This window comes from Columba livia, chromosome 10, assembly GCF_036013475.1.
Source record: "Columba livia isolate bColLiv1 breed racing homer chromosome 10, bColLiv1.pat.W.v2, whole genome shotgun sequence".
Lineage (NCBI taxonomy): Eukaryota > Metazoa > Chordata > Aves > Columbiformes > Columbidae > Columba > Columba livia.
The window spans coordinates 13,772,789-13,787,353 of NC_088611.1; the positions used below are offsets into that span (position 1 = coordinate 13,772,789).

Genomic DNA, 14,565 nt, shown 5'->3' on the forward strand with positions numbered 1-14,565 from the left:
TCCTTCCTATACACTGCATAGCAAACATTCAAGGCAAGCACGTCTTTACATCTTGTGTCAAACTTGTCTCAAGAAGAAAAGACCCATGAGGATGGTTCTGTGCTGTGAACTTGGTTCCTGTTTCCCTGATTTCCTGCCTTAATTCAGTGAACTAGCAAAGTAATATAGCCTATAAAGTAGTAATCAAAACTAGTTATTAAAATTTCTGTATTTACTCTCTGGTTAAGAAGCTTCCACTGTTTCATTGAATTTTTCAAATTGGAAAAATATTTTTAAGTATTTTGGTTACCATATCCTGAAGTAACTTTAAAAAATAAGGTCAATCTGCTGCATATACATCTTGGTCTGAACAAAAGAGCCACCTTTGCCATGCCCCCAGTAACTGGTGGTGCAATAGCAGCTGCAGTTCTGTGAACTTTACTCTAGCAATGCCTGATGTTTCTGAGATTTTCCAGTTAATGTCAAACCCAGGCATCTGGTGCTTTTTTTTTATTTAATGGTTCAATCAGTCTAAGAGGGTTACTTGGTTCTTACAACCTTTTCTTGGAAGACAATCCAGCATCATTAGCTGGTGGTGGAGCTTGTGTAGCTGGCCAAGGTTTTCACCTTTAATATGCTTCATATTTTAGAGGATTCTTATTCAGCATCCAGAATTCATTATTTTATGGTGGGATCAGAAACTTGATGTGAAAGTGGTTAATGGTGAAGTTGTGACTGTGCTTTGTACAGGAATTGCTTTCTGGAAGAGTAGAGGAAATTGGTGCTGTTTTACAACATGCTGAAGCTTTAAAGAAGCTTGAAGAACTTGGGTCCTCACTGGTTAAGATTAATGAAAAGCAAATCTCTATTTGACATATCTGGCGTTTTAAATGAAGGGTCTTGGCAACTTCTAGTCATCCTTTCAGGGAAACTTGGAGTAGTTTAACTAGAGAAACAGCACAAATAATTTTGGAATTGGAAAGTGGGTCTGTTTTTAAGATGGAATGTGAAAGGTGCTACTGCTATTGAAATAAATATTAGTCAACATTAAAACATTTGAGTGCAAGTATATGTGTTTATGTGCATGCATAAAGCATAAGAGAAAGCAAAGGAAAAGAGAAGCATTAAAAAATGGCCCTCACTTGGTGATAGACATGCACTTCATCAAATCAATAAGGAGACACTTCTGACCTGGATAAATATTATTGTTCAAGCAGCATAACTTCATATTACTGAAATGAGGTGCTGATAGCAGGTGAAGTGCTGCTGTTGCAGGGAGTGCTGCTACAAGCAGACTGTGTGTCATCCAGTTGAGTTCAGGACTTTGGGAGCTGGGAGAGGTTTGAATGGAGACTGGTTCTTATTTCCCCCCCTGCCATGGCTTGCAAGGTGTGTGCTCTAACTGGTAGCAACACAAAGTGCCAGATTCCCTGTTCCTGCAAGCAAAACTATCAGAGGCAGAGAGGGTTTTCAGTCATGTCCAGTTGCTGTGGGCAACAGAGGGATGAGGAGCATTGCTTCCTCCTGAGAGAAAGTCTTTGTGGGCAGCACTGAGTGTTTCAGCATGTAGGAAAAGCTGAGAGCCCTCAGTCTTGTCTGCAGTGTTTTCTGTGCTGGGTGGCTTTGCAGTCCAGCTTCAGTAGAAGCCCACTGCAGTTTTTTTACTTTCAAGATTAATTTGGTCCATTGGCTTGTAACCTTCAAATTAGGTCTCCTTATCCTACTTGATAAACTTACAGTCAATCTCTAGGTTTTACGTAGTACATGAAGTGCATATGAGACCAGTTCTCTATTTAAGCCCATGGCATGTGGACAGGAAGATGTCCAGTGTGTCCACTCCTGTGGCGTTTCCAGGCTCCGCTGTGCTGCAGGGAAGGAGGCGCAGGATGGGCAGGAGTCTCCTGAATATGAGCAGATGTGCAGTGATGACAGTGTGGAATGTTCTCTGGCATTCCTCAGTTGTTAATCCAGCTTGGAGAGGTTAGACCTGCCTCAGCTTAGCTTTTTATTTTTACTTTTTTTTTCCCCCTCCCCCTATCTCCTCTTTTCCTTTCCCTGCTGCATGGGTGAGGAAACCTCAGTGTCTTAAAAAGCAGCACATATGCCCAACCTGTGTACCGTGGGGTTGCTCGTCAATGCACAAGGTGTGCTGGAGGTGCCCTGCCAGGGCCAGATCCTAACCTGGATGTTTACATGAAGCTTCTGCTCTGTGTGGGCCGGGAATGTAGCTCAGAGGGTAAATGCTGCAATACTGGGGTGTGATAAGACCTGCATGGATAAGACTGCTTAAAAGCTGGTCATGTTTTTTGCTTTCACAGTAGCTTGTTCCCCACAGGGGACACAGTGTGTGAAAAGCCCAAATCCAGGGTGGTGCAAATGCCTGATGCTTGAAGGAGTTTCTGTTTGTGTGCTTTTGATATTCCTGAGCACTGGCATGTGTTGACAGTACACCAGTGTGTAGGCACCTGCACTTCGATGGCTTTTGTGCTTTAAAGGAAAGTGATGGTTTTCCAGAGCAGAGGGTGAGCAGGTGACATTGCCCTGTGTGGGAGCTAGTGCATGTCGAAGCTCCTGCTGTCATGTCGGACACAGCACCAGAGTCAACCCAAGGCTTGGACAAATACATCCAGTATGTTAGTGAAGCTTCATGCCAGTCCCTCCTCTGGAGGGGATTTATCTGTGGTTTATGAGGTCCAGAGGCTGCATCATAAATGTATTTACAGTATTCTTTGAGAGATCTGTGGGCAATCCTCTGTGTGAAATCCTGTAAGCGGCTGTATTTAATCAAAGAGAATGGGATCTACCTAATAAAGTCTGGCATCTGAGTTTAGGCTGGAGCCACTGGGCAGAGTGTGTTGGCCATCTTGCCCCAGGTGACTCCAAAGAGGCTTTTCTTCTAACTGAATAGAAACTCGGAGTAAATAATATAGAATATTAAATATATTAATTATACAAAACATGGATTCTGAACAATCTGCATAACAGTCCTGAAAAGGATGAATGCTGGCTTGGTGCTCTGCAGTGCATGACCATGCACTCTTTCCTCATCTCTCAACTCTACGTTCCTTCCTGCAAACCTCTCTGCTCATTTCTGCATATCTGGTACCATTTGCCCCTACCAGGGCTTGTAAGAATCTGGGGCTTGTGCATTCTTCAGTTTCTGTAAACATTTTGGCAAGGTAGAGACAAGATAGACAAAGTCTCTGCTGCAAAAAAATGTATTTCTTTCTACTTGCCACCCACTTGCTCACCTTTGTGCTTTTCTGTATGGTTATCCTGATTTTTAAACCTTGACAATAGTTGAAGCGCCTTTGTGTCTCTGGAATCTTTGCTGCTACACACCAGGTTTGTGCACCCTCTACAACCTGCATGGTTGTACAACCTCAGCCTTGCTCTCATCCCCTGCAAGCAGCTGGGGAGCAAGGGGCTTCCCCCTTGCCCAAAGCACAAGAGGGCTGAGACCTTATTTTTACTTTTGTGAATCATGTTTTAGCAGTGTCACTGTCCTGCATCTGGACCAAAGAATTGCTGCACAGCTGCTCCTTTCCACCACACCCCACTCAACCCACCACTGCATCAACACCAGCATTTTGTTCTGTACAGCATAACATCATGTTGCTTTACACACTTGGAGAATAAGCTTCCTCTGCCGGATTTATCAACATGAGCCATTCAGTGTTTGCTGGCCTTGCCCTCCCCATGTCTCCTTGTATATGAACTCAATGCAACACTTGTGGCTCCACTCATAAGAGTACCTGGTGTTTCCTCACCACTGCTGTGTGCATAAACCTTGGCCTCCAGCCCATATAACAAATGCTGCCAGTGCTCTCGCCCGACTCTCCTTTCATGTTGAGCTGCCCATTTTTTTTCCCCTGGTCTGATGCTGCAGTCCCCAGGCCCTCTCTGTCCTGTGTAGTCCAGCCAGCTGCCTGGCTGCTGCTCTCCAACATTCGTGCTCTTTGGATTGGAGCTTGGAGAAGCCGCATCTGCTGCCAGGAACAGCTTGGGCCACCAAGCAGGAGGTGGAAGCTGGTAATACTTAAATCTCCAGGTTTGTAGAAGGGTCTCCCAGGGACTTAGTTATAAGCTTGTTTATCATGTGTATTTTGGGAGAACGCAATGGCTGGAAGCATGCTTTGTATATGTCTGGGACCTGTTTTCTTACGTGCCTCTCTCTTTCAAGTCTTCGAGAGCTGCTGCCTTCAGTGGTGACAACTTCAATTTAAACTCCTTCTTCTCTGTTGCTGAATTGTAAGAAGTTGGGTTTAGATTTATAGTGATCTCTGAAATCTACAATACAGCTGGAATTTAAAACAGTGAAAGCCTAGAACTTAGTTTCAGGTGAAATGAGTATCTCAGAATCCATGTATTTGCACAGGGATCGGGAGCTTTATAACGTGTTCAGTGTGTTATTGCACAGCCCATGACCAGAGCTGGGGTACTTTTAAGGAGGTGGGTCAGAACTGGTCACGCACATGTTGATGATAAATTTGGAAAGATAAATTAGTCTTTTCTTTCAAAACAGCCAAGTTTGGAAAAATAATACTCTACTTGGCTAGCAAAGCACTGCCAAGTTTATTATGCATTGCAGCTAACCTCCTTATAGCTCTGCAGCCATAGGGTTGACTCTTTGCCAGTCCTTAAAATATGTTCTGTAAACTAAAATCCTGGTCAAATTGGCTGTGTTCCCCTTTTCCTCTCTATATTTGGGTATCAAGGGGGTTATTTCCTCCCCTCCCCCCCCCCCTTTTATTTTCAAAGACTTGCAATAATTTCTTTAAAAAAAAAAAATAGAAAAGTTAAAGGAAATTGAAGTCCTCAGAGGAGTATGTATCTGTGATAGCATTGTGAACAGCAATGCTTGTGAGCCCTTGGCAGCCTGCAGACCAGTGCTTACCAAGAAGAGCTGTTGAAACAGACCCCTGGTGTGAGCATAAAGTCTGGCTGGCTTCCAGCTCATGGCAAGCAAAGCAGTCATATATCAGAGAGCTCTCGAAAGTTTTATGACAGATATTTCCTAATTCTCCCCATCTCTAGGAAAAGGGGAGCATTCCCATACAGGCTCATAACACCGTATAGGCTGATTCTAGCCAAGGCTGTTAAAATATGCTGTGTCCATTGCCTGTATTTGCTGTTCTGCTCCCCAAGACGTGTAAAGTCCAGGATGAGGATCACCAGGACCAATGGGTATTCTGCTCTTCAGGGCTGTTATTTTCCATGGGTGCTGGCAGCCACCTCCTTGGCCCACATTCCCCAGCAGCATGTCAGCAGTTGAGAAGTATGGATCATGGCTATGCCTGGGAACAAAATGTGACAACAGGAGGAAGCAGGACCCCGATGGTGATGTAAGCTGGCAGAACTCCATGGGGCCCCCCACACTTATTACCCCATGAGACCTCACATGGGGCTGTGCTGGTGGCTTGGGAAGGACTTGGCCACAGTGTGGGTATAGTAAGGGACTCTACACAGAACTCTGAGAGCGGCTGGGGTTGGTCCAAGGCTGCCTGCTGTAAAGGGCGATGGTGCCCCAGGGACCTGTTGAGACTCTTGACAAGGGGAGGTGTAGGTTGTGTCTCAGCTGGGCTGGCTTATAGCATATGAAGGCTTAATTGGTTTGCAGCCAAAGTTTTATACCTCGCATCTCTTGACATACTCATCTCCTCCTGGGACTAACTACTGGCATTAATAATGGAGAGTTTTGCACCTTTGATCTTCTGGCCACAGGGTGAAGATGCTGTGACAGCTCAGCTGGTTCTGTTGTTGGTATGTGTTGGATATCTCACCATAGTGCTGTGGCAGGAAAGCGAAAGGCTGTCGTGATTATATGTTAAGTCTAACGACGCCATATATCCTGGCTTGCAAACAGGGAAGTCTTTATGTCCTTCCCCCATTCTCTGCCTGTTAATGCAAAAAAAAAAAAAAAAAAGCAGCACTAAATGTGCTTTTGTTGCACTGAACTGTGTAGACAAATCTCAGAGTAGCTGCTGTTGTACCTGGAGTTTCATGTAAATGTTGGCTGAAGCACAAAAACACGAGCAAGGGAGATGGATGAGGGTGGCTGGGAGAGACAGCAAAATAGAGTGCAACAGACACCTGAAGCTTTTGCTCACCACAAGGCACTACCAGATCTTTTTTTGTCTGGGTTGGCCTAAGCCACCGAGTTGGGAAGCAGCCTGTGCTGCCAGGGTAGAGCCAGTGGCTGCTGCACATGCACTGAGCTGTGTTCAGTCTCAGGTTGTGTTCTTGTGTGGGTAAGAAGGGATGTGGGGCTTAGTGGATGAAATAAAAGATGTCATGGACCATATAAATCTTATGAAGCAGCTGTGAGGCCTCCTGAGTCATCCAAACTCTGCTCCCCATGTGGTAAATGCAGCATAAGTGCAAATCTGAAGTGTCCTTTTGAGTAGGGTCAGAAAGACCAGCCTTTAATTTGCTCCTATTCTGCACCTCCTGCTGGTTTAGTGCTTTACTTTCCCTCTATAACATGCTGGAGTTGGACTCCTGCTTTGCTGTGCTTTTTTTTTTTAGCCAGGCATTTCTGTCTTTGGGAAAATGGTTCCAGCTGAGAAACTCAATGAAGTTTGGAGCTTGTGATACAGATGGGAATGGGATGGAGTGTCCAGTGCATCACAGGGCAGTGTGAACAGCAGGTGACACCATCAGGAATGTGATATAGGTGTGAATGCTGGTAATCAGGACAGGTGCTTTAAAGTTGGCTAGTTATTCATTTACTGCTGTTGTTTGTCTCTTTGCTATAATTACCCAGCACAGTCAAACCGACAGAGCGAGTTGTTGAATTTACCTGACCTAGTTCCTCCCGTGCTGCTCAACTTGTGTTGTGTAACAGGTTGTGGCCAATAACCCCTCCCCAGCCTGTCCCAGGAGCTCAGCCCACCTTGCTGCAGCCTCTGCGCCCAAAGAAACCTAAAAAGCACTAAAAAGCTGCAAAACTTTCTGTGCTGCAGGGACCTGTCTTTGCACCCTTTGGCTGTCAGGACATATCAGGGGGATACTGGGACACTTGTGAGAAGTCACAGTGGTGCTAGGTACCAGATTGGGCACTGGCATTGCTTTCTTCACTTGTGCTGGGTCCACACCCAACTAATTGCCTCCCTCAGTTTGAAAACCTTGTTGTATGCATTCAGATCCTTCCTTTCCCTCTGTATAATTGCATCCCTCTTTCTCTCAGCTTTTTTAATCACCTTTCAGTAATCATGGGTAATTATATTACATATTGTGGCTGTCTTGAGGCTATTCAAGTATAGTGTGTGTATTTGGGGGTGTTTTTGGTTAATATAAATTTGTAAAGGGGTTGGTTTGAGGGAAGGAGTGTGTTAGTGTCTTAATTCTCAAATCTCCATATCAAATGTTTTGTCAGTCTTTAACCTCTCAAAGTTATATGTGCCTTGAACAAACCATATCGGTTTTCATTTCTTGCTAAAGAGTTAAAGATGACAATTCCTGTGTGTTGCTTACTTTTTTTAATCTGCTTTAATCGGAGTTTACAGTCTAAAGATTTGCTTAGCACAGTTAATGCTTATCTGACCATGATCATTCTTGATCTCTGTTTTCATCAAGATTTCAGACTTGTATCTCTACAACAGTAAATTCTTGTGTTGTTGCTCTTTCTAATGAAGGTTCACTGCCCTATTCATGGCCGAGCTTGTGATTTTTATCACATTCATAAGTCTATGTCTGTGCAGCAAGAGACTTGAGCCCCTATCTGAATTGGGGGACAAATTCTGCCCATGGGCACTGAAAGCAAGGAGTTGGTTTTACCAACTGCTGTGACAGTGACCTATTCCTGCTCTGTAGTAACTGCCACCTGGGTTGGACATCTGCCCCAACCTTTTATTATTTTGATGTTTGTCAGTATGACAAAAGCCACCACCTGAATCTGCCAGACCAAATTCAGTATCTAGATAAGCCTGTGGCCTTTTGGAGAGCTACACAAGGGGCCGAATCTGTTTCACTGGTTAAAATGATTGGTCCCTGTGTAAAATCTAATTGAAAAATATCAGTTTCATCCCCTCCCTGGAGCTGCACCCCCTAGTCTGTTTAAACTTATTTGCATCTAAAATGTAGAAGACTTGGGTTCCATTATCTGAATTACATCCATTTACTTAACCTTGCACTAGAGACCTTATTCTCATTTGGGGTAAATGTAGGAAAATCATCATCATCATGATGTGGGCATGACAGTGCTTGCTGCCCTGGCTCCCAGGGCCCCCCCCAACTGCTTGTGGAAGTCTCTGCCTAGATTACCCTGGCAATTGTAGGCATTACAAATTAATCTTCTTACAGCCATTTTTCCCCATCTATTTTTGAAATTTGACCTTTCCGTTAAAGCAATGCTAAAACAGAGACCCCTGTCTGCAAGGCTTGGGGGCAGAAGGATGGTTATAAAATCAAAATGTTGGCTGAGTAGGAAGAGCCCAGTCTGAGTGACATGTATCACTATATGGATTTGTGTCAAGCCAAGGGCTTTGACAGACCAGGGCTGGATTACATTACAACAATGGCCAATTGGGGAACCAGATGGCAAAAAATGTTATGATGGAAAATAATTCCAGGCTCTGAGGGAATTGTTCAAGAGACTGTCACTTTTCTAGCGTTCGTTTGTTAGCTAAAGGCTGAGCTGTGGGATCTCTTGCTTCAAATCCTTGCTCTGCTACTTAGTGACTGTTGATCTCAGGGCAGACCCTTTGCCTCTCTGCATTTCTTTTCTTCTTTGATTTTTAGCCCTTTTTAAAGAATAGGGGTTCTCCTGATTGCCCTTTGAGGTTGTGGGGTCTGGGTTTTGTTGGGGTTTTTGGGGGTTTTGTTTTACTTTGTTTCTTTACATGCAGGGCCTCCTTCAGAGTGGCCCCGGTCTCCTGCCACTGTTACTGTACAGTGATATGTGATAATTAGGGCTGGTCCACTCTGTTCTGAGGTTTGCACAGCTACAGAGCTGTGGTGGTGGCCCCATGCATGGGGTGTACTGTTTGTCCCCTTTGCTCTGGTCAAGACACCTTTAGTCCCCTGTTTGAGAGAGGTCAGGTTAGCAAGGACCTTTTTTACCTGTTTGCTCCTCAACACAAATGTGCTTGAAACTGAGGACATTGGCACACCAAAACCTTCATTATGAAAGCAACGATGCAAAATTTATTGTCTGAAGAAGGCAGTCCCCCTTCAGCCTCTTTGGTCTCCTAAAATTATACATGAAGTAGTTTATGTGGTCACTTTTAACATTTGTGGCAGTGCCACAGCAGTCTAATAAAGTGACCAGAGTTTCTTAACACTTGTATTTAGTACCAAGTGAATAAACACAGAAAAGCAGCCTTGTAATTCCTATTGCTAATTAGTTAATGGCTGTGAGGTGCTTTGAAGATGAAAAATGAAGAGGTGCTTGGTTATTAAGTCCTGAACATCCCTGTAACAGCAGCTATTGCTATGGGTCAGCAGAGACTTGCTGCTGCAGTAGCTCATGGAGCGATGCAGAGGTTTTTTTGGAGCCAGCAACAAGGAGGACCTTTGATGTGAGAATTGCATTTGGATAGTTAAATCTTCATAAGTTTCTTGTACCTTTAAAAGGTGATGAGCTACATGTAGCTGATTCTGCCTTGAGGCAGGGAGATCGTCTTGATGAGCTTTTAAGGTCCCTTCTGGCCCTGTTTTCCTGGATTTCGTGGTCTAGGGACAGATTTGCTGAACTAGAGCCAGTCTTACCTGCTGAGCAAAGGGTTCCCTGTGATAGCATTTTCTCATGTCTGGGTTCCCTGATGCAGGAGAGTGCAGTGCTGGGCTGACCTGATCTCTCGTAATCCTCCTGCTGCCTTAGTTGGCCTCAGAGGCTGTTTGAGCAGATGCAATTTAAGCTAAAAAAAGGCAGCTCAGATGTGCATGACAAAGACTAACATGAAACAGACCTGGAAGTAACAAACTGCCTTAAAATTGCACCTATGTGAAGAGTTTCTAGGCTCCGATCCTTGTCTTTCCTCTTAAGCACCAACATAAAAGAGATCTGAAGGACGGATGAACTCAAAACTAGGGGTTTTTTTCTTCCCAATTTGTGATGTGCCCCTCCTGTTCTTCTAATAAAATATGTCTGGGAATGTTTTGGAGGCTACTTCTGCATAGCTGTTGCCACACCTGTTGGGAAGGGGAAATTCCTCTTGGTCTGCTGTTGCAGAGCAGCCTGGGGGAGCACTGCTGCTGGAATGTTTTATTGACAAAGCTGGCAAAAAAAAACTTCCTTTCCATGAAAATTGAATTATTTGTTTGTTCACTTCTGAATTTTAGTCTCTGTGGGTCAGACCTGCAGCTGTGGTAAATTAGCTCAGCTGCAGATGGACCCTATATATTTTGAGATGTCATTTCCCTGTATCTGTATGTAATTCTGTAGATCTTCCTGCTACCCTGGTTTTGGCACTATTTCAGATTTCAGTCTGCTGTGTTCCCTCACTCAGTCAACAGGTCCTGGGGACAGAGGATGTGTTGGCTTGGTGACAGGCATCATGTCTACTACCTTTACTTGCAGAAGGTCAATAAGAAAAACAACCAACCAACCAACTTCTGTATTCCTGGGCTCAGTTTTGTTCTTCATGTGTAGCCTGCAGGATGCAGTGTGTGTAAGGGGTAACTTTGACAGGAGTCCAACTGTAAGTGCATCTCCTTTACTCTTCCACTGTTACTGCTAGTCCCAGCACACAACCAAGACCAGGGTTTTTGCTTGTAGGAAACTAACTTTGAAAGACTATAGTTTGGCTTCCAAGCAAGAATAAAAGGATCCTTGTAGAGTTTTAGTGTGGCATTTATCAGCTGTGTGCCTCTGAAGTCACTGAGTGCACAGAGCTGTCAGGACAGGACTGGGATCAAGACACATGAGAGTTCCAGCATGGGTGTCTGTGCAGTTTTTCTGAACGCTGCACTGCACCTCCAGTGTACTTGGCAAGAATCAGAAATTGTAAGATCCAGCCAGTGTGAGGCAAAGGAAGCTTGGTTATACCGTCCTTGTGATTCATAAGTATTGCATATCTAGCATCAAGAGTGTGTGTACCACCATTGCAACAAAGAACTGTGGTCTCTGCCCTGAGGAGATGGTGTGCTGCAAGCTATGAAAATACTTCGTTTAGCCCTGCCTTCCCGGTTCACAGACAGCTTTTTGTGTGTCGTGCAGGGTCAGGTCCCTGTCAGGGTGTGCACAGATGCAATAGCACTCTGTCCAGTAAAATGCACTAAAAGACTTGTAGGGAAAACACGTGAGGGCGTGGAAACAGAGGGGGTGAGGGAAGAGTTGGGGGCTGGGGGGAGGAAAGGCACCCCACGCTGTGTGTGTACATGCTCCACCCAGGGGACGCGGGGGGGCATCCGGAACTCGCTGCCCCGGAGCGGCCGCCGGGTACCGGGAGCCGCCCCCGGCCCCCCCGCGCCGGGCGGAGCGGGCGGAGCGGGAGGGTCTCGCACGCTTCATGTTCTGCTCTCTCCCTGCACAGGGACAGATCGAAGTGGAAAGTGAGACGGTCTTCAAGTTGGCAGCCCTGGTTTTGCAGGTAAGCGCCTCTTCCTCCTGTATTCGTTCGGGTTTCTGATATCGGTAACTTGGATTTGATTTAGCCTTTCTGGGTTTTTTTTCCCCTTTTACAAAGACAAAACCGCACAGTGGTGGTTGTTTGGGAAAGAGAAGCTGAAACAGTTGGGAGTTATTTTTCTCGTAGACGAGAGAAATATTTATTTGAGGAATTTTATATTGGAAGAGAGAGGCAAGAGGAAAAACTCATTAAGGGAAGTCATTAATTTAGGTAGGATTCCATTCCATTTGTTACTTATGGTAGTTTAAATATGCTCTGCAGATATGTGAAGAAAAGACTGTAATACTGTAGCTAAATCTGTTATTATGCCTGTGAATCTTTCAGAGCATGTGTTTTTCGTGCCTTTTTATGTTGAAATATATATATCAGGTTTTTTTGTCTTGTCTTAATCAAGTTTTTTTGTCCTCAGACTTAAACACTGGTTATTTACCACTTTCTATGATAAAAAAATATTGCCCTTGAAATGTGGGGGTTTTGTTGTTGTTGTTTTGTTTGTTTGTTTTTCCCGTTGTATTCTCAGTTACAAAATGATGTAGCAAAGCTGCAGTGGCTTGATCTGTCTGAACTGTTTTCATCTTGAGTGAGCACAATTCCTCTCAGCTGCTGACCTGCTTGGAAAGCCAACCTTTAGCTGGATGTGGTCAGCCAGAGAGAATTGTATTTCACTTCTTGTATAGTAAAGGTGACATTTGATTTGCAATGTGAAATTCATCCTGGTTTTGCAAGTGGTTTTATTTATGGTGTAGGTGGATAATCTACAGCTGGAAACATAAAGGGCAACGTTCTTTTTTTTTATTTTTAAATAGATTCAGGCAGCCTCTGTACTTTGCTTTCAGTGTAACTGGGGTCAGGATCTGGCCACGGAGCTGTGGGAGTTGGGAAACAAACAATGCTGGGAAAATCGAGGACTTTTGAAGAGATCATGTTTTAATTCTGTCACTCTTTTTCAATTGTAGGAAGCTAAAGGAGACTATTCCAGGTAATAACATTTTTCCTTTCTAGTACCAGTGTTCTTGATGGATGTGTTTTTCTGTGTTGGCATTGTATTGCAAACAATCAAAAATGGGGGTGAAGTCCAGCCGTGAACAGTGACTGAAGAAAGTGAAATGCACTGCTGGGCTGGATAAAATCTGAGTCCGTGGGGTGACTAATGCCTTTTGTGAGCGGGCTCTGAGTCAAAACAGTTTTTCGGTCCATCTTGCTTTGCTCCCCTCCTTGAACGTGGGACACGGAGAAAACTCCCCGTTTCTTACGAGAAAAGCTGGTGCTTTGCGCTGCAGCTTGGGTCCATCTGGACGGCCTTGCCCACAGCCTGTGCAGCGGCAGCACACGCGGAGAGACGCTGAGCCCATCAGCTGCCCGTGACGGAGATCAATGAGCCACTTTCTTCTGCAGCTGCCCCACGGGGCCTCCCCGTTCCTGCACTTGGCCGGACAGTTGTGTTTGTAGTTGGTGTGTGACCTGCTTGCTGGGTTTTAGCTGTCTGAAGCTGCAGCAGCAGGCTGGGCTTGCCCTTGGAAATGGCTTTTTGCCATGCACTGGTTATGATAACTGGCCTTGGGGTGTCGTGGGGAGGAGGTGAGGTCGCCCTTGGATCTGTTATAGCTAAGGGAAAAGACCTGTGTTTAGAAACATCTCTCTAAGCAAACAGAAATTTGCAAGGTTGGCTTTGGTCATGTTAACATTTTACTTCTTGCTGAGTTTCTCTGTAGGAAGAGAGGTGTGTTTACACTTCAGCTACAACAGCTTTCAAGAACCATGTTTTTGAAATGCTCAGTGAGAGCTATCTGCTGAAATGCAGGGAGCGAGTTGTGTCTGACTGCCAGAGCCTGCTGCATGACAGGCTCTGCTTTTCCTTTAGTGCACAGGTGTCCAATAACTGTCAGTCCTGCTGCCCAGACCCCTTCTCCACATGTCAGTCCCTTTTTTACTGAAGGACAGGTTCTGTGAAGTCCATCACAACTTGTTTCTCCTTTTTGTTGGTGTGCTCTCACACCTGCAGGGACAAAAAGATGCCCTTGTCACTAAGATTGACTGGTTGGGCTGGCTTTACAGACATTTCTGTTCCTATTCGTGCTGTAGACCTGCTTTGTGACCCACAGTATATTGCTTACAGCCACAGTGTGCTGCATTATTCTCTACAAAGACCCTGCTTATCTTACCTGATCTCACAAGGACACCCTAAGACACCCTCAAGCTTAACTTAGTTTAGGCATAGATAACCATTCACTTGACAAGAAGTGACTTGTTAAGCTGTAGCAACTGGTGTTCTTGATTCTCAAGAAAAGGGGTTAAGGTTAAAAGCTACCTTTGTGGTGAAACTTCCCTTATGTGGTTTAAACTTAACACCGAGTCCTTATCATTTGCCATAAATAGGTTTGTACTATTGCTTCACATGCCCAAGAACTGTGTCTGTGGTTATTTTCCATGCCTCCGCAAACTTGTTGAAAGGAGTAGATTGCCTGTGGTTACCTTCAAAATTATTTAAAGAAAATTAGAGAAAAGAATACTGTGCTACAAGAGTGATTTCCTTTTCCAAGTACAACTCTTCCCCTAACAGTTGTATGAAATTAGCTGCAGCAATTGTTTCCTCTGTTAAACAAAACATATGTCTCCATAGCAAATGAGCATGACCAGCTGTCCCAAGCCCAGTGAGTATACCAGAAGTGAAGGAATTTGATTCTGCATATCACAAGTGGTCGTTTGGACCACCACTGATAAAGCACCAGCTTAATTATGAGCATATCTTAACAAAGATACTGCAGGACTGGTCTCCCCTGTGATACAAATACATCCTTGCAGTGGTGCTGCTTGTGCAGTGCGGTTGCCTTCGTTTGCAGTGTCTTGGGTTTGGCATGTTCATTCTTTGCTGTCGTTTGGCAATTTCACTTTGAATCACTTTCTGGAATTTGGCTCTTGCGCCATTTCTGCTTACGTGAGAACATGCGGGTTAATTTTTTTTTATATAGGATTAGTGCTGTGTGGACTCCCAGTAGATACAAGAATTGCCTGA

General features: G+C 44.6%; 1 protein-coding gene across 7 annotated transcripts in view; it reads left to right on the forward strand.

The window, feature by feature from the left end:
* FRMD4B (FERM domain containing 4B) overlaps nt 1-14,565 on the forward strand; it is a 130,341-nt gene that overhangs the window by 74,698 nt on the left and 41,078 nt on the right. For 6 of the 7 annotated variants that reach the window (XM_065075430.1, XM_065075433.1, XM_021291760.2 and 3 more), the window contains 2 exons: nt 11,457-11,513; nt 12,509-12,531. In XM_065075430.1, the coding sequence (XP_064931502.1) occupies nt 11,457-11,513; nt 12,509-12,531 (80 nt within the window). The remainder of the gene's footprint in view (nt 1-11,456; nt 11,514-12,508; nt 12,532-14,565) is intronic. The other variant, XM_065075434.1, reaches the window with a different exon arrangement.